General features: G+C 67.6%; 7 protein-coding genes across 7 annotated transcripts; 4 read left to right on the top strand and 3 right to left on the bottom strand.

Annotated features, from left to right (window-relative positions):
• Positions 1–4,097: 4,097 nt before the first annotated feature.
• Positions 4,098–4,925, top strand: EMIHUDRAFT_355499 (hypothetical protein; the record flags this gene model as incomplete). The annotated part of the gene is made up of 1 exon (XM_005771121.1): positions 4,098–4,925. A coding segment is annotated over exon 1 (201 nt), but the record flags the coding sequence as incomplete, so codon positions are not given.
• Positions 4,926–7,226: 2,301 nt separating this feature from the next.
• Rab1b-1 (ras-related protein) lies at positions 7,227–8,918 on the top strand. The gene is made up of 5 exons (XM_005771120.1): positions 7,227–7,298; positions 7,444–7,517; positions 7,671–7,941; positions 8,297–8,410; positions 8,657–8,918. Exons 1-5 carry the CDS (start codon positions 7,286–7,288, stop codon positions 8,791–8,793), a joined length of 609 nt encoding a protein of 202 aa, XP_005771177.1. The 5' UTR covers positions 7,227–7,285; the 3' UTR covers positions 8,794–8,918.
• Positions 8,919–11,652: 2,734 nt separating this feature from the next.
• EMIHUDRAFT_209288 (hypothetical protein) lies at positions 11,653–11,985 on the bottom strand (the record flags this gene model as incomplete). The annotated part of the gene is made up of 1 exon (XM_005771119.1): positions 11,653–11,985. The coding sequence occupies one exon, from the start codon at positions 11,983–11,985 to the stop codon at positions 11,653–11,655; it is 333 nt and encodes a 110-aa protein (XP_005771176.1).
• A 985-nt stretch (positions 11,986–12,970) lies between these two features.
• EMIHUDRAFT_436123 (hypothetical protein) lies at positions 12,971–13,635 on the bottom strand. The gene has a single exon (XM_005771118.1). It carries the CDS (start codon positions 13,604–13,606, stop codon positions 13,166–13,168), a length of 441 nt encoding a protein of 146 aa, XP_005771175.1. The 5' UTR covers positions 13,607–13,635; the 3' UTR covers positions 12,971–13,165.
• A 391-nt stretch (positions 13,636–14,026) lies between these two features.
• Positions 14,027–15,659, bottom strand: EMIHUDRAFT_102260 (hypothetical protein; the record flags this gene model as incomplete). Its single annotated transcript, XM_005771117.1, has 4 exons — positions 14,027–14,124; positions 14,200–14,284; positions 14,384–14,443; positions 15,183–15,659. 4 exons carry the CDS (start codon positions 15,657–15,659, stop codon positions 14,027–14,029), a joined length of 720 nt encoding a protein of 239 aa, XP_005771174.1.
• A 351-nt stretch (positions 15,660–16,010) lies between these two features.
• Positions 16,011–19,450, top strand: EMIHUDRAFT_464061 (histone deacetylase 1; the record flags this gene model as incomplete). Its single annotated transcript, XM_005771116.1, has 12 exons — positions 16,011–16,213; positions 16,380–16,604; positions 16,867–16,963; positions 17,044–17,091; positions 17,167–17,311; positions 17,452–17,585; positions 17,830–17,966; positions 18,037–18,094; positions 18,438–18,471; positions 18,543–18,646; positions 18,820–18,853; positions 19,098–19,450. The coding sequence occupies 12 exons, from the start codon at positions 16,011–16,013 to the stop codon at positions 19,448–19,450; spliced, it is 1,572 nt and encodes a 523-aa protein (XP_005771173.1).
• A 3,891-nt stretch (positions 19,451–23,341) lies between these two features.
• EMIHUDRAFT_209281 (hypothetical protein) lies at positions 23,342–24,620 on the top strand (the record flags this gene model as incomplete). The annotated part of the gene is made up of 4 exons (XM_005771115.1): positions 23,342–23,511; positions 23,764–23,935; positions 24,218–24,301; positions 24,489–24,620. 4 exons carry the CDS (start codon positions 23,342–23,344, stop codon positions 24,618–24,620), a joined length of 558 nt encoding a protein of 185 aa, XP_005771172.1.

The following is a 24,620-nucleotide window of genomic DNA, read 5'->3' as shown; positions in this document are numbered from 1 at the left end:
CTGGAACCAGTGCTGGAAGCGCAGCTGCCCCTTGGCTGACAGCAGCAGGATCTTGTCCTTGATGTTGTGGTGGTTCGGCGGCGACCACGCGCCGCGGGTCAGCGTCTCGATGAAATCGCGGAAGGGCAGGTCGCGCTCGGGCAAGGTGATCGGGCGCGCGCTCTTCACGAGCCAGCGCGCGCACGCGAGGTCGCACTCGTTCTTGCGCCCATCAGTAAAGGGGTGGCCTTGATGGTCGCCTGCGACGAGAGCTCGACTAGCTAAGGAAGGGGAGGGCGCACAGGAAGGAGAGGGCGGGCATGTGTGTCTGTGTGTGTAGCGAGGAGGGCGCGAGGGTGCCTGCTTCGCGTCGCTGGCGCTCGTCCCGCCTTGGCCTCTGCGCTCGGCGCAATCGGCCCAGCTGTGCAAGGGATGTTCATCGTCCGCTGGGAACGGCTTCTGGGCGGAGCTGCGGCGGTGCCGGCGATGCTGTCGCTCTTCACGCCTACCAAGCCCGCCGTCGCTGCGCCTGCGCTGGGCTCCCCTGCCACACCCGCCGCTGTGCGCAACGCTGTCTCCCTCGATGCTATCCTCGGCATGGTCCGGTCAACGGCTGGCTCTGATGTCGATGCTGATGCGCCGCTGATGGAGGCTGGGCTGGACTCGCTCGGGGCTGTCGAGCTGCGCAACCAGCTGCAGGCGTCGGCCGGCGACAATACCCTCCCGGCGACGCTGATCTTTGAGTACCCGACTGCTCGGGCTCTCGCGCAGCTGATGGGCGGAGAGGAGGAGGCAGCGGCCCCAATCGCTGTCGGCGATCAGCGCCGACCCGTGGCCGCCTCGGTTCAGATGCCGTGCCTTTCGTTGCGCGGGCCTGGTGGGTCGCACGGGCGAACAAAAATGTGGCAGACGATCGCAACGGGCAGGGACGCTCTCAGGCTCGTCCCCGTCACTCGTTGGGACATCAACGACACCTCGAGATTCGGCACCTCCCCGCAGCTGCTTGAGCGGCAGCGCCACGGTGGCTTCCTGCGGGACGCGGATCTCTTTGACAACGCCCTGTTTGGAATCTCGCCCGCAGAAGCTGCGGCGATGGACCCGGCTCAGCGGCTGGCGCTCGAGGGTGGGTACGAGGCGCTGCACGGGTGCGGCCTTGCCAAGGCGGGCCTGCTTGGCTCGCTCACCGGCGTCTTTCTCGGCATGTGGGCGCCCGAGTATCAGGAGGTCTTTCAGCAGAGCAAGCAGGCCGGGAGTGTGTATGCGGCAACCGCGGTTGGGTGCTCGATGACGTGCGGGCGCGTCTCGTTTGCGCTTGGCTTGCAGGGCCCGTGCCTCAGCATCGACACGGCCTGCTCGAGCGGGCTGGTGGCGGCGCATTACGCGGCACGATCAGTGCAGAGCGCGGAGTGCGAGCAGGCGCTTGCTTGCGGCGTCAACATGGTCTTCTCACGGGGCGTTAGCGCGGCCTTTGCCATGGCTGGCATGACCTCTGCAAAGGGCCGCTGCCACACCTTCGACGCTCGCGCGGACGGCTACGCGCGCGGCGAGGGATGCTACGCAATGGCGATCCAGGCAGCTGACGGTGCATCGGTGCCGGTCTGGTGTGGCAGTGCGGTGCAGCAAGACGGCAGGTCAGCCTCGCTCACGGCTCCCAACGGCCAGGCGCAGCGGCAACTCGTAGCGGCGGCTCTGGCTGACGCTTCGACCCTGCCGGGGGCGCTCTCAGCCTATGAGGCGCACGGAACCGGTACGCCGCTCGGCGACCCGATTGAGGTGCGCTCGCTGGCGGCTGCGGTGCTGGCGCAAAGGCCAGAAGCTGCTCCGGTCTTAATCGGCTCGAGCAAGGCCAACTATGGGCACGGCGAGCCCGCGGCGGGTGCATGCGGCTTGGCATGCCTGACCTTGGAGCTGATGACGGGACAGGCCCCGCCAAATGCACAGCTGTGCAAGATGAACCCGCACGTATCGGCGGTCATGGCAAGTACCACGGCTGGGGTGGTGCCAGCGCAACTTACTGCAATGCCTAGTTCCATCGCAGAGAGAGGGCTCGGCGGCGTGAGCTCGTTCGGCGCAGGCGGCACCATCACCCACGCCGTGCTCGAGGCGGCACCTCCGTCTCTCACCCCGAGCAGCCCGCCACCACTCGCCTACGCCCGCCGCCGCTTCGCGTGGCGCGCGGCTGCTCCAAGCGCCGAGGCGGCTGCTGCGAGTGTAGAGGCTGCTGCTCGCTCTCACAGCTACGTCACCGAGTTCGTCCCGCTCGTCGCTGCCCCGGCTGCTGCACCGCCCACGCTCGTCCTCGGCGCCCACGCCAGGCCGGTCATCTCACTCCCAACCGCGCCTCTCCCGCTCGAGGCCGGCGCCGCCACCGTCGCGCTCGCCACCGCCTCCAAGGCCTCGGCGCTGCCTGCGGTCGAGGCGGCCCTCCGCTTCGTGCTCTCGCAGCCTGCCTCGCAGCCTCTCCCTGCGTGGCTGCTCAGTAGCGGCGGATCGCAGCCTTGCAGCGCCGCCGCACGCGTGTGCCCCTCGCACGCCGGCCTCCTCGGCCTCGCCCGCACGGCGAGAGCCGAGGCGCCGGGCAGCCGCCTCTCGCACGTCGACGGCGCCGGACTCTCGGCGGCGGAGCTGGTGGCGGTGGCCTCGGCGCTGCCGCCGACCGAGCCGGAGGCCGTGGCCAGCTACGGCGGGGCGAGGGTGCCGCGGCTGAGCCGTCTCGACGCGCCGCCAGAGGGCTCGAGGGGCGTGGGCGGCCTCCAGCTGCTGACGGGCGGCACAGGCGGCGTCGGCTTGCTCGTCGCCAAGTGGCTCGGCGATCGAGGGGCGGCGGGCTTGGTCCTCGCCTCTCGGGGCGGGCGGGTGGCGCCGGCAGAGAGCGCTCGCCTCGCCTCGCTGGCTGGCTGCGCGGTGCGGGCTGCGGCGTGCGACGCGGCCGAGGAGGCGGAGGTGCGACGCTTGGTTGCTTGGGCGTCTGCTGGCGGCGATGGTGGCGCGCGGCTCGCTGGCGTGTGGCACGCGGCGGGCGTGCTAGCAGACGGCCTGCTCCGCTCCCAGACGGCGGAGGCCTTCCGGCGCGTGTATGCTCCCAAGGCGGTCGGCGGCTGGGTCCTGCAGCGAGCGAGCGCCGCCTCGCCGCTCGAGGCGTGCGTGCTCTTCTCGTCGGTGGCGGCCCTGCTCGGCAGCGCTGGCCAGGCCAACTACGCAGCTGCCAATTGCTGCCTCGACGCCACGAGCGCGCTGCGGCGTGCTGGCGGCCTCGCCTCCTCGTCGGTGCAGTGGGGCCCGTGGGGCGAGGTTGGCATGGCGGCGGAGGAGTCAATCAACGCGCGGATACAGGCGTCCGGCTTTGGACTGATCACCATGGCCGAGGCTGCCCCCGCCCTGGCGTCTTCCCTCGGCGCCGCCGGCCCCGCGGTGGAGATGCTGCTCCTCGTCGACTGGAGCCGCTTCCTCGGCCTGCTCCCGGTCGTGCCAAAGGCGCTCTCCGCCTTTGCGCCGTCGCACGAGGCCGCCGCCACCGCCGCCGCCGTGCCAGCGGTGGAGAGCGAGATGGGCAGGGCACTCTCGCGGCTGCCTCCCGCGGCGCGCCAGCCGCACGTCGAGGCGGCCGTGCTGTCGGTGCTGGAGGGCCTCACCGGCGCAGGCGGCCTCACCGCCGACACGCCGCTCATGGAGGCGGGCATCGACTCGCTCGGAGCTACAGAGGCCGTGAGCCGCCTCCGAGAGGCCACGGGCGCCGCCCTCGCGCCGACGCTCATCTTTGACGAGCCGTCGGCGCGCGCCATCGCGGCGCACGTGGTGGGGCGGCTCCTTGGGACTGAGGCAGCCGCTGCCGCTCCCTCGACCGCGGCTTCGGCCCAGCTGGCTCTCACCGTGCAAGGCCTCGTGGCTCGCTGGCCCTCGGCGGTAGTGATCTAATCACCCGAATACCACGTTCGGATCGCTCCTCATCGCAAACCCTGTCAGCAGTTCACCTACGGGTATGTTCGTAAGAGCCACATACACTGAAATGGAATCTTCTGCCCGCCGGCGCCCGATGATTATTAATTAATAATTAATCTAAAGATATAAGGCCCCCGTCCTCCGCCGTTTATCCCCGTGACCGGAGGAACTCGTGGTACCGAGGAGTCTCGAGCTTCAGCTGGCGAACCATCATGCCGCTCTCGGCACAGCAGCGGCGCGAGCGCCGCGCCGCGCAGCGCGCTGCCGAGGCTCAGGACGCGGCTCGCGGGCAGCGCAAGCCGGACGGCGCCGAGCCGGTGCTAGGCCGCCTCCGCTGCGCCTGCTTCCTTGCGCGCCGCTGGACGTCGGCCGAGAAGACCGCTTCCCTCTGGGGACCCGACTCCGCGAAGATCGCGCGCGCGTCGTGAGTGGCGGCGCGCGCGCGATCTCCGTTCCCGGGCACGCCGGTCGCAGTGGCATGGGCTCCCAGGCTCAAAAGCGCTCCCGTCAACAGCGAGCGAGCGCCGCCGCTGCTCCTCCTCCCGCCGCCGCTCACCGAGACTCGGTGCCGCCGTTCGCCGCCGCCGCCGCCGCCGCCGCCGCCGCCGCCGCCGCCGCCTCGCGCCTCGCCTCCGTCACCGCCGCCCTCCATCTCGCAGCGGCGCGTCCCTCTGATGGCGCGGGCGCCTCGCTCACCGGCGCCTCGCCGCCGCCCCCCCCCCTTCTCGCGCCGCTCCGCTCGTGGCCGCCGCCTCCCCTGTCAATCCCGCCGCCTCCCCTGTCATCCCGCCGCCCGCACCACCGCCGCCACCGCCTCGCGCCTCGCCGCCGCCGCCACCGACCGCCCTCTCCCCCCTACGCCGCTCTGAGCGCGGTGCAGGGGGCGAGCCCCCGCGGCGCAGCCTCACCGCAGTGCACTGCGCTCTCCGCGCCCCTGACGATTAGTGAGGAGGTGGTGTTGTACAGCATGGAGAGCTCGGCGAGCGTTTAGCGAGCCCCTCAGCTAGTTAACAAATAAGTAATACCCCCCCCCCCCCCGCCGCCGCGCCGCCCCTCCCTGCGTCGCCCGCTGCCTCGCCGCGCCGCCGCCTCGCGCCGCCCGCCGCCGCGCCGCGCCGCCGCCCGATGATTAATAATTAATAATTATTACCCAATGATTAATATGTGTGTGTGTGTGTGTGTGTGTGTGTGTGTGTGTGTGTGTGTGTGTGTGTGTGTGTGTGTGTGTGTGTGTGTGTGTGTGTGTGTTTGCGCGATGGCAGGGAAGGGCAGGGCAGCCGCGAGCGGCAAGGGGCGTCGGCGACGCGGCGAGGACACGATGGTGACGCCCACAGCGCAGCGTGCGCGGCAGCAGCGCCGCCGCCGGCCCCACGCCGCATCAGCGGCGCTCTGAGTGAGTCAGGCTGCGCTGCACAGCCTGCTGAGCACGCTCCCGACGAGCGGCGCGCCACGCGGGCCCGCCGCAGGCGACGCGGGCGGCGAGCCGATGCGCGTGTCGTAGGCGTAGGCAGCGCTGGCGAAGCGAGGCGGCCGGCGCCGGCCCCCGGAGGCGGTTGCAGCGATAGAAGCGAGGCAAAAGACACTGTTGGAAGGGTGGGGAGCAGCCTGCCGTCGAGCGGCGCGCCGCGCAAGCCCGCTGCCGGCGGCCCGATCGGAGAGCTCGTAGGCATGGTACTCTGAGCGCGCCATCGCGCCCGATACGGCCCGCCCTGGCCCTGCGGACCTTTCCAGAGAGCTTGGCGAGGCTGTCCAGAATGCCGAGAGCATTCTGAGCAGGCTCCCGTCGAGCGACGAGCCATGCTGGCTCGTCGCGGGCTGCGAGCTCGAAGACCCGCGCAGAGCGTCGCCGAGCCTGGCGTGCCCGCCCGCTCGCCTCCCCCCGGCCGCAGACATGGAAGACAAGCTTCCTGGCGTCTCTAGCCAGCGCTCACATGCCAAAAGACACCTCGCAGCGCGCGAGACGTGACCAAAGCGGCACGTCTCGGCGCCGCGAGAGCAGCCGGTCGACGTCGGCACCAAGCGCGCGGCCGCCGGGCGCCTCCGAACCGACAGGGGCGCCGCGGCAGTAGAGAGCACTCCACCGCCATACCGTTTTTATGGCGGGTTTTGGGTACCACCACCCTCGCTGTAGATGGATAGAGGAACCAACAGAGCGCAGTGGGAAGGGGAAGGGGGGAGAGGCCGCGAGAGACCCCGCCCGCCTGCCCGCCTGCCCTGCCCGTCTGGCCGATAAGATCTCTTCACCTTGAGATTGGTGGAGTACAGGTGCGGGGGGCGTGTGGCTGAGACTCGGCTTGCGAGCCCCGCAGACTCTCGCCTGCCAACCTCGAAGGGGCTGCCTTCCTCCCGTAGCTGCTCATGCCGGGAGACCTCCTGTTCCCCGCGGAACACGAGAAGGCCCCTCCTTGCCTGGTCTTTGATGCAGGGAGGTGGTCGTGCCATCGTCGCTTCGTACGCGAAACCACCCCGCCGCAATGGTCGCCGCCGATGGGGTGCGCCTCTCGCCGCGCGCGTAGCAGTCGGCGCGCGGGTAGCCTCAGAGATGCGCAGAGCGAGATGCGGGTATCAGCAAACCAAGCCCTGGGCTTGGATGGGCGCGGCGAAGCCGCGGCGCAGTGGATAGCGTGAAGAACTCGAGATCGCTGGGATCTTGAGCCGCCGCTGCCACGTGCAAGCCCCGCAGAGGTGCGGGCGAGAGGGCGGCCCGAGCCCGAGAGGGCCCGCCCTCGACCTTGCTCTACATGGTAACGGATAAGAAGAGAAACTATGGAGCGGGACACGCTGTGTGTGGTTCAGACGCAGCACACTCTCGTCGTTTGTGTACTCTGCATGGTGTACTGTGAGCCTAGCGCAGCGCAAACTCGCTCTGAGCCAGCGCAGCGCCTCGGACATAACCAATTTGGCTCGCCAACAAGCCGTCCGCGCCCCAACACGCTTCGGATAATACTTTTTGTGTGTTTACCCTCCTTCTTCGGGCTCGAGCGTGGCCTGCCGCCGCGAGACACAGCGAGGCATGCCGTCGAGCCGTCCCAGCGAGACGGGCGACGCCGCGGCTGGCACAAACTCGACGGTGTGCCTCGCGGACTGGACCTTCCACATTTTGTTGCGACTCACAACAGCTGACGTCTCACACCAGTTCACACACTTTGCGGCGACGGACGGAGGAAAGGACCATCAAGACAAAATGGCGGAGGATGGAAAATACGTGCCGAACCCTAGGGTGGCGTACGGCGTGTTCGAAGGACCGACACGATTCGGAAAGATCGCCTCTTAAAGTTGCGCGCCGAGGACTTTTTTTCCTCCACCTCCTCCTTTTCGGCGTACGCCGGCGCGACACACCGACGCGCCGCCGGCGTCGAGGCGTTTCATGAAACCCGACTGTGCGCGTGCTCCCCGACCCCCTCCCTCCCCCCCTTGCGCGTGCGCGCCCCCGCGGCGGCGCCCAGGGCGGACGGCACTCGCGGCGCAGCCGGCGGGCCGCAGACGGGCGGCTTGTGCGCTCACAGCATACATCCCCTCCCCCAGATGACTACCTCTTCATCCTCGTGCTGATTGGCGACTCGGGTGTCGGAAAATCCTGCCTGCTGCTGCGCTTCGCGGTGCGCGCGCCGCACCGCACGCTGGGCGGCCCTCGCCTCTGCGGCAGACAGTCCTCACCGCTGCGGCGCGTCACCTGCTCTGCAGCAGAGCTCCGCACGCGGCATCGCGACCCCCGCGCACCCCGCGCCAAGCCTCGCCCTGCTCGGCCCCAGGACGACAAATGGACCGACTCGTACATCAGTACGATTGGAGTGGATTTCAAGATCCGCACAGTGCAGCTCGATGGTAAAAACATAAAGCTGCAGATCTGGGACACGGCGGGGCAGGAGCGCTTCCGGACGATCAGCAGCACGTACTACCGCGGCGCCCACGGCATCATCGTCGTGTACGACATCACCAACCGGGAGTCGTTCAACAACGTGAAGCGGTGGCTCAAGGAGATTGACAAGTACGCGCGGGAGAACGTCAACAAGCTGCTTGTCGGTGCGCGCCGCTCCCCTCGCCTCTCTCTACCTCCTCCCCTCCCCTCCCATCTCTCCTCCTCTCCTCTCCTCTCCTCTCCTCTCTCCTCTCCTCTCCTCGCCTCCTCTGCTCTCCTCTCTCCTCTCTCCTCTCACGTCTCTTTTCGCCTCTCCCTCTCGCCTCGCCTCTCCTCTTGCCTCCTCTCCTCTCCACTCCTGCCCTCCCCACCCCTCTCTCCTCGCTCTCGCTCCCCTCTCCCCTCTCCCCTCTCCCCTCTCCCCTCTCCCCCCTCGCCTCTCTCCTCCACCTCGTGACGCCCTCCCAACAAGCCTGCGCGGCTGGTCCGGCTCAGCGCCCCGCACCCCGGCCGCCGCAGGCAACAAGGCGGACCTCGCCGACGACAACGAGCTGCGCGCCGTGCAGAAGCAGGAGGGCAAGAACTTTGCGGACGAGCTCGGCGTCCAGTTCCTCGAGGCGTCGGCGAAGACGGGTCCGCGCACGCTTCCGAGACGCTCCAGAGACGCTTCCGAGACTCCGGAGGCGTCTCCGAGAGACTCCCGGGACCACCGAGCACCTTCCCGCTCCGTCACTCGCCATTCCGTCCCACCGCCTCCGGCCTGCAAGACCTCACCACGGCCTTGAGCGTCTCCGCCCGCACCGCCGCGCCCGCGACGCAGCCCACGCGACACAGCCCACGGGACGCGCCGCCGACGCGTCCACGCGACACGTTCGCCAGGCGCGTTCGTCGACACGGCTTTCCTGCTCATCTCCTCCGAGATCAAGAGCAAGATGCTCACGCAGACAAACACGACCGGCTACGGCACCGGCCGCTCCCTCGACGGCGAGGGCAGCTCGCAGGGCGGCTGCTGCTGATGTGCCGCCGTGCGCGCCGCCCTCCTTTGCGCTTATACGCCGCTGCTGCCGCCCTGGCCCCTTCCCGCTAGCAGCCCTCTCTGCATCCTCTTAGGGGGCACCCCCCCCCCCCCCCCTTGCTCGTGCGAGAGGGGTCGCGCGTGTCCGGAGAGTGTCTGCGCTGGCACTCCCCGCTTCTCTCTCTCTGCTCTCTCCGGTGTCGCTCTCTCGCTCGAGCTCGGCGAGATCCGAGGCACCGACGACTCTCACGCGCTCTCTCTCACTTACACTCGGGGTTTTGTTTATTCTCAAGGGCGCCAAAAATTACGGCTGGCGCGGGCGGCCGGGGCAGGCCGGGCCGCGCACACCCCGCACACGGCACACCGCTCACACTCACACCGGTCACCGCGCTCGCTCGGCGCGCTCGCGGCTCGCCCGTCTCGCCGCCCGGTACGGCTTTACGGGCCGCCTCAGCTGGTCGCTGGTCCGCGTCGGCCCAAGATGCATGAAGCAACCCAGGATGCGCGCGCATCCTGGGCTGCGACCCCGGCTAGCCGCCGTGCGCCGACCACCCCCCACAAGCCACAAAGACCCCTCCCCGCATGCACAAAGATCGCACGGGTGGGAACCTGTTCCTTTTTACCCATCTCCTGGTAGAGGTGCCCGTTATTATTATTACAGTAGGGGGAGGGCTCCCAGGGCTTGGAGGTCTTTTCAGTTGCAACCATCGCGAGATCCACACACTTAAAACACAGACATCTGAAGAAAGGAAAGACGCGGGAACATCGTTCGACCTCGTGTGACATGTTGTATGGCCACCACCTCCCGAGAAGGTCACGGTCCCGCGAGAAGGTCGAAGAGAAGGTCTCGGGCTCGATCGCGATGGATTACCCCGACTTTTCGCTTACCCGCGCCCCTTGCCCTTGCCCTTGCCCTTGCCCTTGCCCTTGCCCTTGCCCCCAGTAATCGGCGGCGCCGGGCCCTTGTCGCTCGCCCAAAGTTGCCCGTGCATGCGGTGGTTGCATGCAGCTGATGTACCGCTCCTCGTGAATCGACTTCTTGCCATTCCGAGGAGTTTTGTAGGCCGTGTGCCCCTTTTCGCTGCAGAGGGAGCAAGTGTACTTGGGGGGCTTCTCCACCTCGGACTCCGTTTCGTATTCGGAGGGCGACCCGTCCGACGACTCCGAAGGCGTCCCGGCCGACAAGTCCTGAGAGGTGGTTAAAGCGCGCCCGCGGCGCTAGCGCTGGTGCTTGCATGGGAGGCGTTGGCGGGAAGGCCCGCGACACTGCCGATAGCGGCGGTGGTGGCGGCAGTGGCGGCGGCGGCGGCGACGACGGCGGCGACGGCGGCGACGGCAGAGGCGGCGGCGGCGGCGGCGGCGGCCGGGGGTACTTCACCCGCAGCCGGGCGGAGCAGGAGCGGGCCGAGGCAGAAGCAGTGGCTGCGGCTGACGCCGAGAGCCCGAATGCGCCGCTCGATGCGGCAGAAAAGAACGTCTACATGGTCGAGCGCATCATGGACCATCGGTCGCTGTGCAAGCGTAACGTGCAGAGTGGGCACTCTGCGTGCCTCAGGCAGCGAAGCCCCTCCCTAGCTACGGCCCATGCCGGATACCTCACAAAGGCTCGACCTTTGCTGAGTGGCTGCTCAAGTCGATGATGATCGTCGTCGATCGCTTCCACTTCCGGCCAGCCTAGCACCACCTGCCGCTCGTATGCTAAGTAGCACCTCGTACAATGACACGCCCGCGCCCCTGCCAGGAACCACGTCGACTCCAAGTTCTGCGCGAAGTACTGCAATCCCAAAAAGTGTGAGCTGCTGCACAAGAGCACGAACACTGAGGCGGCGGAGCAGGCGATGTCGAGCCGCACCCTGCACTCACAGCAGGCGTCGAGCCTCGCACCGCACCCACCCACTCATCTCAGCTCTCAGGCCTTCGCCTGGCTCGCCCGATCGAAGCACACACTGCGGCACATGAACGAGGCGCGCCACATCTTCGTGGTTCTGCGCCTCCTCGAGCTGCGCAACCGCTGGCTGTCATCGCCAGGCACCTCGCGCGGGGTCAACTCGAGCAAGACGTACGCATCGACCGGCGGCCTCTGAGGCACGCCATCATTGACGCCGTCCCCGCTGCCGCCTCTGCGGCGCCGTGGCGCCCGGGCCGGTCCGCCGCCGTCGGGGAAGGCGGCTCAGTAGAGAGCTCCACCCCTCTGCCGGGGCTCGCCGGTCGTAGGACGGCGCCCCACCAGCGCCCGACCGGCGCACCCGCGCGGACAGGGAGAGCGATGCATGCACTGATGCCTTAGCTGGCGTCGCGTTAGGAGGAGGGATCGGGCGCGATGTGCGTGACCACAGCCGCTGCACCCTTGCGCGACGTAGTGTCGCCTGTGCAGTCGTGTGTCGAGATGCGCGAATCGTGCCTGCCCTGTTCATGCCATGTCGCATGTGCTTGCCATGTCCATCCCATGTGTCGGCTGCGCCTAGCTGCGCCTAGCTGCGCCTTTAGGAACGACCATGCTCTAGAGAGCTCATAAACAGACAACGCAGTGCGCTTAGCATGTGCGCTGGCTTGGCGCGTGGTCTCTGTACACACACACACGACACAAGAGTGCGCGCAACAGCAGGCCGCCACTCACACCGTGGGCACGCTCACACACGTAGCACAGGCCGCGCTCACGGCACGGCACTGAATGCGAGGTAGCGTGGCAGTGACATGAACGACGACATGGGACGCCGCCCTCGGCGGAGATGACTACGATGCATTTAGGAACGGAGGATGCACTGCGGGCTGGCGGCAGCGATCATCGCCCACGGTGGCGGTGGCGCTCCACATGCGACTCTAAGCGATGGCGGCCTCCATCGGACACCAGCAAGCCGGCCTATTGGCGCTTCTTCTGCCGTGCAAGCACCTTGCGAGCGTCTTCGTATGGGCAGTACTCTCCAAGAGGCAGAGGCTTCTGCTCTGGCACGCAAAAGACCGGGGCCCACTTGCGGTCCGCCATGATGTATGCCTTATACTTCGAGAAGCTGCCTTCAGCAGCCTTCTTCACGAGGTTTTCCATTTGGGTTATGGCGAACGTGTCTGGCAGGCTTTCCGACGCGGCAAGGAGTTCGACGGCCAGAGCGGGTGATGCGCCATTGCCAACCACAAATCGGAAGAGTTCGAAGCGCTCGCGATTGTCGAGCCGCTTGGACCGTCCGAGGCGCTGCATGTCGTAGTCATGGCTGCGAGGGTCCTTCGACCAGGTCGTTGGCCAGAAGTGCAGGTCGCCAATGGCATTCTCAACGTCGGACAGGGCGTCGGCGTGCCAAACGCCGAGTGCCTGGCGCTTGAGCAACTGAACGCTGGCCTGTTTTGCGTCAGTCTCACAGAGGAGCGACACTGTGCGCTGAGGCACCGTAGTGAGCCGCTTCTCGTCGCCGTTGAGAGGTGAAAGCAACGAGGGGCGCTCCATCGCACTCGATATCGCATCGTTCCCAAGTTCGACGAGGAGAGAGGGAGCGCGCACAGACTGACGTCAGCTCTGCTCCTGAAGTACACCTCTGAAAGACACCTTCAGAGGTGTGGTGCACCTCTGAGGCACCTCAGAGGAAACGCTGCACTTCTTTTATCGCGTCCGCAGAATTCTTCGGCAGGCGGCGGACCAGCTGAGTAACAAACTTTCGCACGCTCAGCACCTCGATGAGGTCACATGGACCACCAAGAACTGGCACGGGCTGCAGATGCAGCGCTTGTCTGTCGTTCTCCACACCGCCGTGGCGTGGCAGACGGTGAACGAGCTAGCGTGCGGGGACAGCGGCATTGTGCACGGAGCTAAGTGCATTGCCGTTCTTAACGGAGTCGCTTAGGCGGCTCCGGTGGTGTGCCGGTGATAGTACTAGCACGCGCCAGTTCGCACCTGTGTCGAGCCTGTCTGCTGTGAGAGAGAGTTCTTTTGTTTAAATTCTTTTATGCTGTGAGAGAGAGTTGTTTTGTTTAAATTCTTTTATCGATCTCGTCGCCAGACTCCGATTTCTCTTTGTCGGGCCATGTGCCGCTCGCTCGTCCGCCCAAGTGACTCGGACGCGCGGTCGAGGGCACCCCACCGTTCCTGGGGCGCGCTGGCGCTCGCCCGCAATCGTCCCCCACCCATCCACCCTTTTGTCTTTGAGGCTGTCGCTCCGAGAAAACTTGTCTCGCAGCTGCGAGAAATTACCCATCCGACCCGCGGCTGTCAGCAAGAATGACTGACGTGAGGCCGTACTTGCGACGGATTCCGACACGCGCACGAGATTAGCATCGTCCATCCGTAGAAGCAGATTGTGTACAAAAAAGTGATGCTCAACGTACGGCGGCGACTGTGACCCCGCGGAGATCAGGATCCGCTCTAAGGCTCTATAGATCCGCGCAGCTCAAGCGCGTAGCGCATCATCGCCGGGAGACGCAGCGGCAGCCTTGCCCTTGCGCCCGATGCTCGCCGATGAGGGCCGGGTGACAGCGGTGGACGCAGAACTCGTAAGCTCCTCCTGCACGAAACGCAGCCTGGACTGGAGGTATGCCTCCTCCTTGAGTAGCGGCTCGCGTTCGGGCGGAGTGTTTGAGGGAACGGAGGAGCAGGCGGAGCAACCCTTGACAAAGCGCTCGAGATTGGAGAGCTCCTGGAGCGTCGCCTCGAGCTTTTGCTGCATCTCCACTAGCCGCTCAGCCGTGTCGTCGTGGGCGGCTCGCTCAATCTTCAGCTCATGCTGCGTCTCCCGATGGCTGGCCTGCTCTCGCGTCAACATATCCTGCAGCTTTGACGCTAGACCCAGCGGCCCGTCCGCTCGGAGAGAGCCGCAGTCGGGCGGGGCCATTCCACTTCGAGGTGCAGTGGTTGCTCAAGGAGCCGCTCATGTTTTGCGACACGAAGAAGAATTTGATGACCGGAAGAATTTTAAAACGCAGGGAACAGGCGTCAGGCCGTGAACGACAGGGTCCCCCAAACTGAAAATCGTATGTCTCTATTACGGAATACGCGAGAACCGAGAACAGCACACAGGAAATGCACGACACACCGCGCGACAGCACGCCGTAGGGCGTCTAGAGCGATGAGCGTATAGAGGCCGGTAGCGCGTCCCTCTGTTTTAGTGTTTTGACCGACTCTCACTAACGGTCGCACGCCGCTCGCTGCGACACGCACCAGGCCGTTGCCAAACCCGCCGCGCGCGCAAACACTCGCACACTCGTCTCGATTCATAACCCGCCGCTCCGCGCCTGCTGCTTTCAACGGCTCTCTACCCCAGCCTCGCCTCGATCCACCTGTGCCCCGCCTCGTACACGGTAAACATGATGGCGCCCGACGGCGCGTTGGACGCGACCCGCGCGAGAGTACCTGCGGGTGGGCGAGAATCCCTTGTGCACATACGTCTGTGACGAGGGGAGGGCCGGGCAGCCCTCGCAGCTCCACGTCCGAAGACCTTAGCGGCATTGAAAGTGCCAGGCCCAGTGCGCGGGGGCGGGCGGTTGCCTCGGAAGAGGACGCGCCAGCCCGCCTAGCTTCACACCAGGGAGGCCGTGAAGAGACGCCGTCCACAACACGCCGCCGGAGGAGGAGGTCGTCGGCCCGCCTGAGAGACAGTCGCTCGCCACACTGCCGGCATCGACGGGTGGGGGTCGGCCGCCGTCGCGTAGATCTTGGTCTGCATGCGGACCTGTTAGGTTCGGGGTCGGCTCGGGTGGGGGTAGCGCGGATGCAGTGAAGATCTAGCCCGGTCTGCATGCGGGCCTTGATAGTGTCGAACGGCGTGGCGAGGGCCGCTGTCGTGCCTCCGCCGATGCCGCCCGCAATGACGTGCGTGGCCTGCAATCCAGAGATGGCCGAGATATAGCCGAGATGTGGCCGAGATATGGCCGCGATGGCGCGTGTGGCCGAGTCAACGCTGCCGAGGGGAGTCTGCAGCAGCAGCTTGCGCACAGTCTCATACACCACAAAGTACCCCACCTGTACGGCGGCACCGCTGTGAAGGAACGCCCGCCACATCTACATCTCGGCTGTCCCTCTGCTGCACCTCTGCTGCACCTCGGCTGTATCTCAGCTGTATCTCGGCGTATCTCGGCACCACGAAGGTGCCCACCCCGCAGAGCGCCGCCGAGTAGCCGCGCCACAGCCCACGCGGACCCTCGGCGTCCTGAGAGTGGAGGTGGAGAGGATGAGCGTAGAAGTCTCTCGCACAGATGTTAATGCTGTGTGCGGCCGCGCATCGCTGCTCGAGCGCGTTGCGGCAGCAGCAACTGCCCACATTTGTGGTGGGCTGGAATGCCGTCGAGCAGCGCAGTATATTGCTGGCAAGCATCTACCACAGCTCTCTCTCGGCCATCTCTCCAGCATCTCTCCCTCTCTCCAGCATCTCTCCAGCATCTTGGGCGCGGCTCCCACAGCTTCCGCAGCACGCTCAGCGCGCGACGAAAGGCGCTCGGGCGGCGCGCGGCGTCGGCGCCCGTCGCCGGTGGCTCCAGCTGCAGCCGCTGCTCCGCAATGTCGAAGGGCGTCCGCACCGCCACGCTGGCGGCGAGCATGAACGGGCCGGCGAGCACGATCCGCGAGTCGCGCTTCCCGGCGGCGCCGTCGGAGGCCTCGCCCGAGGAGACCTTCTTGGCGGCCTGGTAGTAGGTGAAGGTGGCCGCGCTGAGCGGCGTCGCCCACATCAGCCGCGGCGGCAGCCCTCGCCACAGCGAGAGCGCTCCCTCGTCGCGCGCGAGCTGCAGCATCGCCGCCGGCACGGGCAGCCGCTTCAGCTGGAGGTTGTGCTGTAGCCGCACCTTGAGGAGGTTGATTGGCGACATGAAGAGCTCCGCGGTCACGCGCCCGGAGACGCCGCTGACCACGTGCGGCCACAGGCGGCCAGAGGAGGCCGATGTGTCTGACATGCCGCGAAAAGGGAACTCAAAAGAGAATTAGGTGTTTGGATGACACAAAGGGCCCAACAGGAGAATCGTGCTTTTTGGGTTGGGTTGTTGGGTTGGGTCGGATTAGTCCTGGTTGGGTTGTTCCGACCACTCACTCACTACATCATCGGTGCTCTTCACGAGTTAGTGACGCCTCTGGTAGAGCCGGCTATAACAAAGGATTCCCCGCGAGGAAAAAGTATTCAGATAATCCGCAAAGAAGCCAGTACCTCATCAGGCTTTCCTGAGCGTCACAGCTCGGTGATCGCGCCGGCCGGACACCACTGTAACGTCCGTTCCGGGCATTTGAACGCGACCTTCGGGGGCAAAGACATGGGCTCTAGGGCTCAGACTGGACTCCTCTTGGTCCCTTCTGATGCCCTAGGCCTGGGCCTTACCTGGGGCTCTAGGGGCCGGCCAGGGTTTGCCTCCCTAAAGGCGCCCGGAGAACCAAGCTTCCGCCCGCATGTCGCGCAGCCACACCACCGCAAGCGCAACAAGCCGCGCCGGACGCCACCCTTGCAGCAGAACGAAGGGTCACCTACCTCCTGGACGACCACATTGGGGTGCACGCGTCGCCAGAGGCGTCGCTGCGCAAGCCGCACACCGTCCGGCGCGCAGAGCCCGCACAGAGCCCGCACAGAGCTCTGCACAGCCTGCAAGGCCTCGTCGCCCACCCACTGCCTCTCCACACACCGTCAGGCTGACCGACAACCTGGTCGTCGACTGCGGGCTGGACAAGCACATGACCATGGTGCGGAGCGGCGGCGACGGCTGGTCGCCAGCGCCTGCCGCGACGGTCCGCCGCTACCACACGGACGCGTACGTCGCCTTTCTCGAGAAGATTGAGCTGCACGGCAAGGAGGTGGCCAATGAGGCTGCAAACTACGTGCTCAACAACTCGGTCTGCTTCAGCGAGACGGCCTGGTGCGGCCGCGCCTCTCTGCGCCTCTGCGCGCCTAGCACTTGAGCAGATGACAATCTCCCCATGACTGCGATATCGTCGCGGTATCTCATCGGATGGGGGTCCCCACAAGCACGGTAGTAGCTGCGGCGGCGGTGTGGGCAGTGGTGTGTCCTGTGGCATGGCGGGCGCCGTCCCAAGCGAGCCGCGGCTCTCTGCCGCAAGCTGCGGCCGCGGGAGGCCAGCCACCTACCGAGGCCACCTCGCCCCCTCGGCGTGGCGCAGGCCGTACGCGCAGATCTACGCGGGCGCATCCATGCACGCCGCCGAGCTCCTCGCCACCGGCAAGGCGGACATCGCCATCAACTGGAGCGGGGGGCAGGCGCCCGCTGCTGCCACTGCTGCCGCTGCTGCCACCATGACGCTTCCCCAACTCTCACCCTCGTGTTGGTGACCGCCCAGGCGCACGCGCGGCGTGACTGCGCGTCGGGCTTCTCGTACGTCAATGACGTGCCGCTCCGCGCGCCGCCGCGCAGCCCAGCCCAGGGCACGTCCACGACACGTCCACGGCACGTCCTGCCATAGGTGGTGCTGGCCGTGCTGACGCTGCTGCAGAGCGTCGAGCGTGTGCTCTTCATCAACGTGGACTCGGTGCACGCGTCGGGCGTCGAGGAGGCCTTCTACACCACCGACCGCGTCATGTGCGTCTCGCTGCATCGCCACGGCGACGGTCTCACGCGCCATAGATGCGTGCAACGAACCCGCGGGCATCGCATCCCACGCCTTGCTGTTGCTGCCTCCCCGGCCCGAGTGCTCGCTCCCTCCCCACACACTACTCCACTCTCCAGCGCCCGCGGCCGTGCCATGCAGGCTACTTCCCCGGCTCGGGCGGCGCAAAGGACGCGGGCGAGCGGGCGGGCAAGGGGCACAACATCAACCTTCCCGTCGAGCGCGGCTTCAGCGACGCCGACCTCGAGGCCCTGCTCCCGCCCGTCGTCGAGGCGGTGAGGCTTCCTGGAGACGCTAGACACTTCCTAGACACTCCCTCCCGCCCGTCGTCGAGGCGGTGGGACTGCTCCCCCCTCCCTCCCCTCCCTCCCCTCCCTCCCCTCCCTCCCCTCCCTCCCCTCCCTCCCCTCCCTTCCCTCCCTTCCCTCCCTCCCCTCAGACACACCGCCCTGACTGGGCTGGCAGCGTGGCGGGATATTGCGGGGGGAGATGCCTCACCTGCTGCTGCTGCCTCCTCAGGCGGCCGCCCGCTACCAGCCTGCTGCAGTGGTGCTGCTTGCCGGCACGGGCTTGCTCTCTGGCGACCGGCTCGGCTGCATGAACGTCACGCTGGGCGGGTACAGCAAGGCGGTGGAATGCGTGCTCGCGCTGCGCAGGCGCCGAAGCCGCCTGGTCGGCGGTGCCAGGCGGGAGCGGCGTCTCTTCACAGCTTGCAGCCGTGAGCAGGCCTACGCTGCTTCTCGGCGGAGGGGGGTACACGACTTCGATCGCGACGCGAGCTTGGGCGGCGGCGACTTCCCTCGCGTGCGGCGCGCCACAGTCTAGATGCCCCCGGCAAATCAACCACCGCACAGACCACGCACGCACGCACGCTGCGCACGGCAGGTTCGGTGTGCCAGTAGCTCTGGAGTCTCTCGGGTGTCACCGCGAGTCGCAGGAGTCGGCGGGAGTGCGACGCGCGCCTGCGCTCGCACCTTCCGGCGCGTGACTGTCTTCTTTTGCTCTAGGCGCGGCGCCGCTCCCCCTCGCTGAGCTCCGGCGTGGCCACGGGAGCCGTGCTGCTGAGAGCGCTCGGTTCCTCGCATCGCAGCTCTCTCTCGGGTAGGCCCGACCACCCCTGCCCGCAGCAGCTGTCCGAGACCGTCATGGGGAACGAGAACGGCGCGGCTACAGCTTGCCGCGACACTCCGCGATAAAGGACAACTCGGTGAGAAGCAGAGGGGTGTGAACAGGTGCGGCCGCGCTTGCCGCGACGCGAGAGGCGGCGCTGGAGCGGATCGCGTCGACGCCCGCACGAGACCCTCCTGTTGTGCCGTCGCCGCCCGCCGCCGCCGAGGTGAGGGTTGGCGTGGCGGTGGTGGCGGAGGTGGTGGGGTCGGGGGCGAGGGAGGTGGTGGCGGCTCTCAACTCTCTCCGACACCCCTCCTCCCCTTCTCGCTTCTGCTCTCACCCTCCCGACCGTCCCTAGCCCCCCAACTTATCCCCCGCACCTCTCCTCCGCTCCTTCAGGCGTCCCTGCCCGCCGACGGTGCGGCGCCGGCCGGTGCGGCAGCCTAGACACGGAGCACCGACCCAGATCTAGCCGAGACATGGCCGCCGAGACATAGGCGAGATATAGCCGGTGCGGCAGCCTAGACACACAGCACGGACCCACGGATGCGTCGAGGGGCCAGTTCAAATGTAAATCGCATTCGACGCCGCTGCAGCTTGCGCAGTCACGCAACGCTCCCAAGCACACCGCACGATGCCGGTACCCCGCCCTCAGCTCGTCGCATCTCACACACCAGGAGCGGCAGACAAGACGGCGGCGGCGGGTGGGAGCGACCCAGCGGCTGCCGAGGCGTCCAACGGCACGCCGTCCGCCGCCGAGCCGCAGCCTGCCGCCGCAGCGCAGGCGCCCGCCGCAGCGGGCGGAGACGCGCCACCGCCCGCCGCCGCCGGTCTTGCCGCCTCCGCGCCGCCCGCCGCAGCGCCCGCGCCGCCGCCGTCCGAGCCGGCCAGCGCGGCCGGTGTGCCGCCCGCCGCGCCCGCGGGGGCGACGGCGGCGGAGCCGATGGACGTCGACTCACCGGAGCCGCCGCCGCAGCACCTGCCTCCGCAACAGAGCGGCGGCGAGGCGGCCGCCGCTGGCATCGTTTGACGTCTGACGTTTGGCAGGCGAGAGGTGTGCTCGAGTATCCGCTCCCTGCTCCTCCCTGTTCTGCCTCTCGCTGGTGCCGAGGGCTTGGACGCGCTGTCCCCCCGACGACGCGCCACGCAGAGTCTTGAGAGTCAACAGCGCGCGACAGAGGTCCATGTCCATGTGCATGCGGTGGTGGGGAGCGTGGCGAGTGCCCCCGGGCGAGTGCCGTCTGCCGAGGGCGTTTAAATATTGAATTTGTTTTTGAAGAGATAGGAGCTCGAGGAAAGGAGACAAATGTGACACACAAATCTCGGCAACATCTCCCGTTCAAAACTAACCATCCAAACTTCTACCACAGACCGGGGCTTCCCGTCCCTCTGTACCTCGGCTCGCGCCTCCCTCGCGCTCGCCGCCGTCCTCGCCCGGTCGTCTCGGCACCCGGTACGCGAAGAGGCAGCTCGACGCGTCGGGAGACCAGCGGGAGGTCTCGACGAACGTAGTCCCCACCGCGGGGCCGAGCGCGTGCGAGGGCAGAGGGTACGCGTTCGCGACGACGAGGGCACCCTCACGCAGGCCTGCGCGCAGCGCGTCGCCTGTTCACAGCGTTCGGGCTTCGCAACTCTTCTGCCTCCCCAGCAGCGGGAGGGAAGCGGAGAGGGCGTCGCCGAGCCGCGGCATGATGGGCGGCACTCCGTACACGAGCACGACGTCCGCCTAGTCTCGGGTGATCTCGAAGTCGGGGGCCGCGCATGCAGCGGAGCATGCGGCTGGAGCTCGATGACACGGAGAGAGGCAATCTGCTAAACGCCGCATCTAAGGCCGCGCCTCTGCGAGGGCGGCCTCCCATAGCGAAACCTCAAGAGTCCTCTCTTCCGGCCGGCCCGCCGAGACAAGGCGCGAGTAGCGCACGAGCCACGGGTTGAGCTCATACCCGGTCGCCCTTCCGTAGCCGCCCGTCCGCGTCGCAGCGCGGATTAGCGCGCCGTCTCCAGAGCCGAGGTCGACGAGGTGCAGGTCGCGTGCGCGTGCGCCGGGCGCGAGCAGCGAGCGCGGCGAGCCCTCGCGCAGAATGCCATCCTTGCCAAAGAGTACCTCGATTTTTGCTGCCGCCGTCCGAACCCACGGTGCGCCGCGGCCGAGGCCTGCGAGGATCGCCGAGTGGCCGAGGACGATATTGCCAACGGCGAGCGCGCCGCCGGCAGCAAAGACGGCGGTGGTGGAGGGCGGCATATACACATAATATGTACCTCAATGTGTTTGTAAATGGTCGCGGGGCCGAGCGCTTTGCAGCAAAAGCCCGGCAGATTTGTTTTTTGTTTTGGTCCTACTCGAGTGACTAGGGGGCTATACACTCTCTGAGGCCTCAGACCCCCCTCTGAGGACGGGTCGGACCCCTGCCTTGGCGGCACAGAGGGTTTGACTCTGACTCTGTGCCGCCTCTGTCGCGGGGGAAGGTGACTGCACCAAAACCCGCGAAGAATTGATGGGCACAGCAGCGATGAACCCCGTGGACACGTACCACGGCGCAAATGGGAGGCTTCGCCTTGGGGGCGAGTTCACCTTCAACCTGACGGGGGCGCGTTGGGGCTGCCTCGTGTACGACCCGCACGGATCCAGCCCGGACAGCAACCACGAGCGATACCTCGCGAGGCGAGGGGCGAGCATCGGCCCCTCCGCCCGCTACCGCGTCGAGGTGGGGGTGGAGCGGACCAACGCTCTGAACCCGGCCTACGTGCAGGGCTGCCCGCTCTGCCCGGCGGGGATCCGGGTGACGTGCCCGGCGCACGGCGCGCATGTGCGGTGCGTCGCCTGCGACAAGGCGGACCACCCGGGGTGGCCACTGGCGTGCGGATGCGATACTGCAAGCGAGCACGTGGGCCCTCGCATCGTCCTGCGCGACGATCGGGGGCGGCACACCACGTTCTGCATGGGCCCCCTGGCCACGCTGCACGGCCCCTGGTTCGCCGCCTTCTTCGAAGCGGTGCTGGCGCCGCTGCTCAACCTGCCGCGCGATTGCGACGGCCTTACGCTGCGCAGAAGGGAGGAGGACGCGCACGCGTCAGCGACAGGCACGCCTAGGAGGGCGGGCTACTCACAGGGCAGCTTCCGGCCCTATTCACACTACGGCAACGTGCTCTACCGGGTCGAGCCCCGGGGTGCCGTGACGCGCGTGACGGCCTCATGCTCGGGCATCCGGGTCGGAGAGCCGATCGACACACTGCTCTACTACGCGGTCGCGCCCCAGCCCGCGCGCCCTTGCTCAAGCTTCCCCGCGTGCGTGCGCCCCTCGACCCCGAACGGGACGCTCCGCCTGCCGTGCGCCATGTGCCAGTTCCACCTGCGCACCGCGCCGGAGACTTGGCTCGCGTGCGGGGCCTGCGCGCCGGGGCGCCTCAGCGAGCTGGATGAGTACACCACGGCCGCGCCCGCGACGCCGGCGGGAGCAGCCGGGCCGGACCTCGACAGCACGGGCCCGTTGCTAACGCCGGCGTTCCTGGAGCAGCTGCACGGATCTCAACCGTCCGAGGCGAGATGCCACGCCACCATCGAACCCGCGCTAATCGCTGCGCGCGAGAGCCTGGTGGGCCTCGCGAGGATTCGCCGCGGGCTCGTGCTTGGACGTGGGCAGCGCCCCCCGGGCTGCACCACCCTCATCACGGCGGAGATGGACGCCATCCTCGCAGGGCGGCGCGGCTGTTGCGACCACCAGGAGTGCCTGGACGCGCGTGAATACTTTGCCGCGTTTCGCCCGGGCGCGACGCGACCAGACCTTCGTGGGCTGCCCTTCAACATCAACGACTTCATCCAGTGCACGCGGGTGCAGGCGGCGTGCCAGGGCTTTGTCGCCCGGGCGGCGCAATGGGCGCAGCGCGACCACCAGAACCGCGAGGGCTACTGGGCAGCGGGAACGAGCGGCCACCCGTGGGCGTTCGCCGAGAGGCAGCTCATCGTGGCGGAGCATGGCGTCGTGGGAAGGAGCGCAGTGCCGAACTACCCCACTACTACCCCACAAACCCCCTCAGGTCCCTAGGCGGGACGCTGTCCGCTGCTGTCGCGGGGGAAGGTGACTGCACCAAAACCCGCGAAGAATTGAGAAGGGAACTTGAGATTGGCCTGCGCCGCATTTAGTTATGGTGTCCAGTGGTCGAATTGTGTCGGCGGGCCGAGTGTCGTTTCGCCTCTGTCGCTGGTCCGGGGATCTGGTCAGCGTGGTTGTGGGAGAGCCCCGCAATCGGCCTGCGCGGCGCGCGCGGGTCCATAGCTATGAATGAAACTACCCCTACAGCGAGTTCGCACGGAGCGAGCCCGCGGGTGGAAACCTACCCTCCAGTGGAGAGAGCAGCGTCCCTTCCAGTGGACGCGCCTCCTCCTGTTGGCCCCTTGCGAGAGGAGTCCTGGGGAAGCGCACCGCCATCGGAGGACGGTGTGATCAGCGACACAATCTCCGGGTCCGATGACCCGGACTGGCCCGAGCCGCACCCCCGGGGGACGCACGGGCATAGCCAACTCCAAGCGTCAGATGTAGCGGCATGGGCTGCGGCATCGACCGTGGGTTTCCGATCGACGGGAGCCCTGAGGCGCGCGTCGACGGGGAACGTCGAGGCGGACCTTGCGTCCCACCGGCCCGACGGCTCGGGCGGACTCGACGAGGCGGACCCTTGGGGGTTACACCTCGAGACCGACCACGGGTTTGGCTCGTGGGCATGGGCTGCGAGGGCGGCCATGGGCCCCCCTTCGCGGGGAGTCCCAGAGAACGCACCGGCGGGAGACGCCGAGGCAAACCATACAACCATGGGGTCGGACGACCCGCCGGGGGCGCGGGCCCCCGAGGCACCGGATCGTGACGACAACGCGAGCGTCGCGGGCCAAGCTGGAACCCGCACTGCAGGAGCGCACGCTCCTGTGGGCATGCACGTGGCACTCGGTGCCAAGGAGGCCCTCGACGCGGGCCACGATCACCGCCACGAGCCACGAGGCCACGACAGGCAGTGGTACCACGGCGCACGGGGGCACTTTGCGCCGCCGCCGGGCGACAAGGCGCACGACGCACCCGGCGAGGCTGTCCCCAAGGAGGAGCGGTCGCGACTGCAGAGCCGAGCGTTCCTGACGCCAGCTGCCTTGGGCGGCGGCGTCCAGGCGGGCGCCGCGCCCGGGGTGCGTGCCCTCCGCACGCGCGAGCCCCCGGCGCTGCACGACACGTACAAGTACGCCGCACGGCGTGGCGCACCGACCCCACCACAGCGGGCCGTGGGGGAGGGAGCAGACACGGATGGTGGTCTTCCCTCAGACAAGGGAGATCGCTACGTCGCCCTGGACGGCACGTCCCACAGGCCCGAGAGGCGGGCGGACCACACCGAGCTCGCAGAGATGCCAGCGGAGTTCGAGCGCACCCGCGCGCAGGTCCGAGCACTGCGGGACAAGGCATGGGCACGAGCCCTCGAGCAGAGGGCAAGCGACCTCTTCGACGAGATGGAGAGCGACACCGAGCACCACGAGCTCTCCGTCATCGCCGCCGCCCTGGCGGCGGCGGCGGCCCGCCAGCGGGCCGCCGCCGGGGACGTTGGGGACCCCGCCGCAAACCCCGTGCACCACCCTTCCAGCGGGCGAGTCACCTGGCCCCGCGCGGCCGAGCAATCAGCGCCTTTGAGCGCGGCCGCGCGCACCGCCAGCAGGGAGACCGGCGGGCCGCTCTACGGCGCGGCGACCCCCGGTGGCGGCGGCCGACCTCACCCTCACCCCGAGGCCGGCCCCCGCCGTGCGCCTCCCGCACCCCTCGGGCCTCAGTGCCACCATTCCGGCAACCCGCCCCGCGACAGCCTCTATGGCCTCTCTTGGCTGCTTTTGGCCTCAGAGGGTCCCTGGCTGATGGTCCGTCTTGGCGCGGCACAGAGGGCTTTGACCTCAGAGGGTGGCCCCCCCTCACGGCAGAGGCGAGAGCCCCGGGCGGAGGCGGAGCTGCCTAGCGCCCTCCACGAACGACGCTGACCAGTGAGGGCGGGGAGGGGCGGGGTAGTAAAACATTGCGACTTTTTCACAGCGACCATCCATGACTAAGGCGCTACTCTATACGCTCGCAAGCGCGCCCGGCACCACACGCGCTTACTGCTGCAGGCTCGCCCACCAGCGCCTGCGCCGTGCCCTGCGCGTGAACCAGCTTTTCGCACACGGCCCGGCCCCGTCAACTTGA

This window comes from Emiliania huxleyi (assembly GCF_000372725.1).
Source record: "Emiliania huxleyi CCMP1516 unplaced genomic scaffold EMIHUscaffold_39, whole genome shotgun sequence".
Classification (NCBI taxonomy): Eukaryota; Haptophyta; order Isochrysidales; family Noelaerhabdaceae; genus Emiliania; species Emiliania huxleyi.
This window is presented reverse-complemented; position numbering and strand designations above follow the sequence as displayed.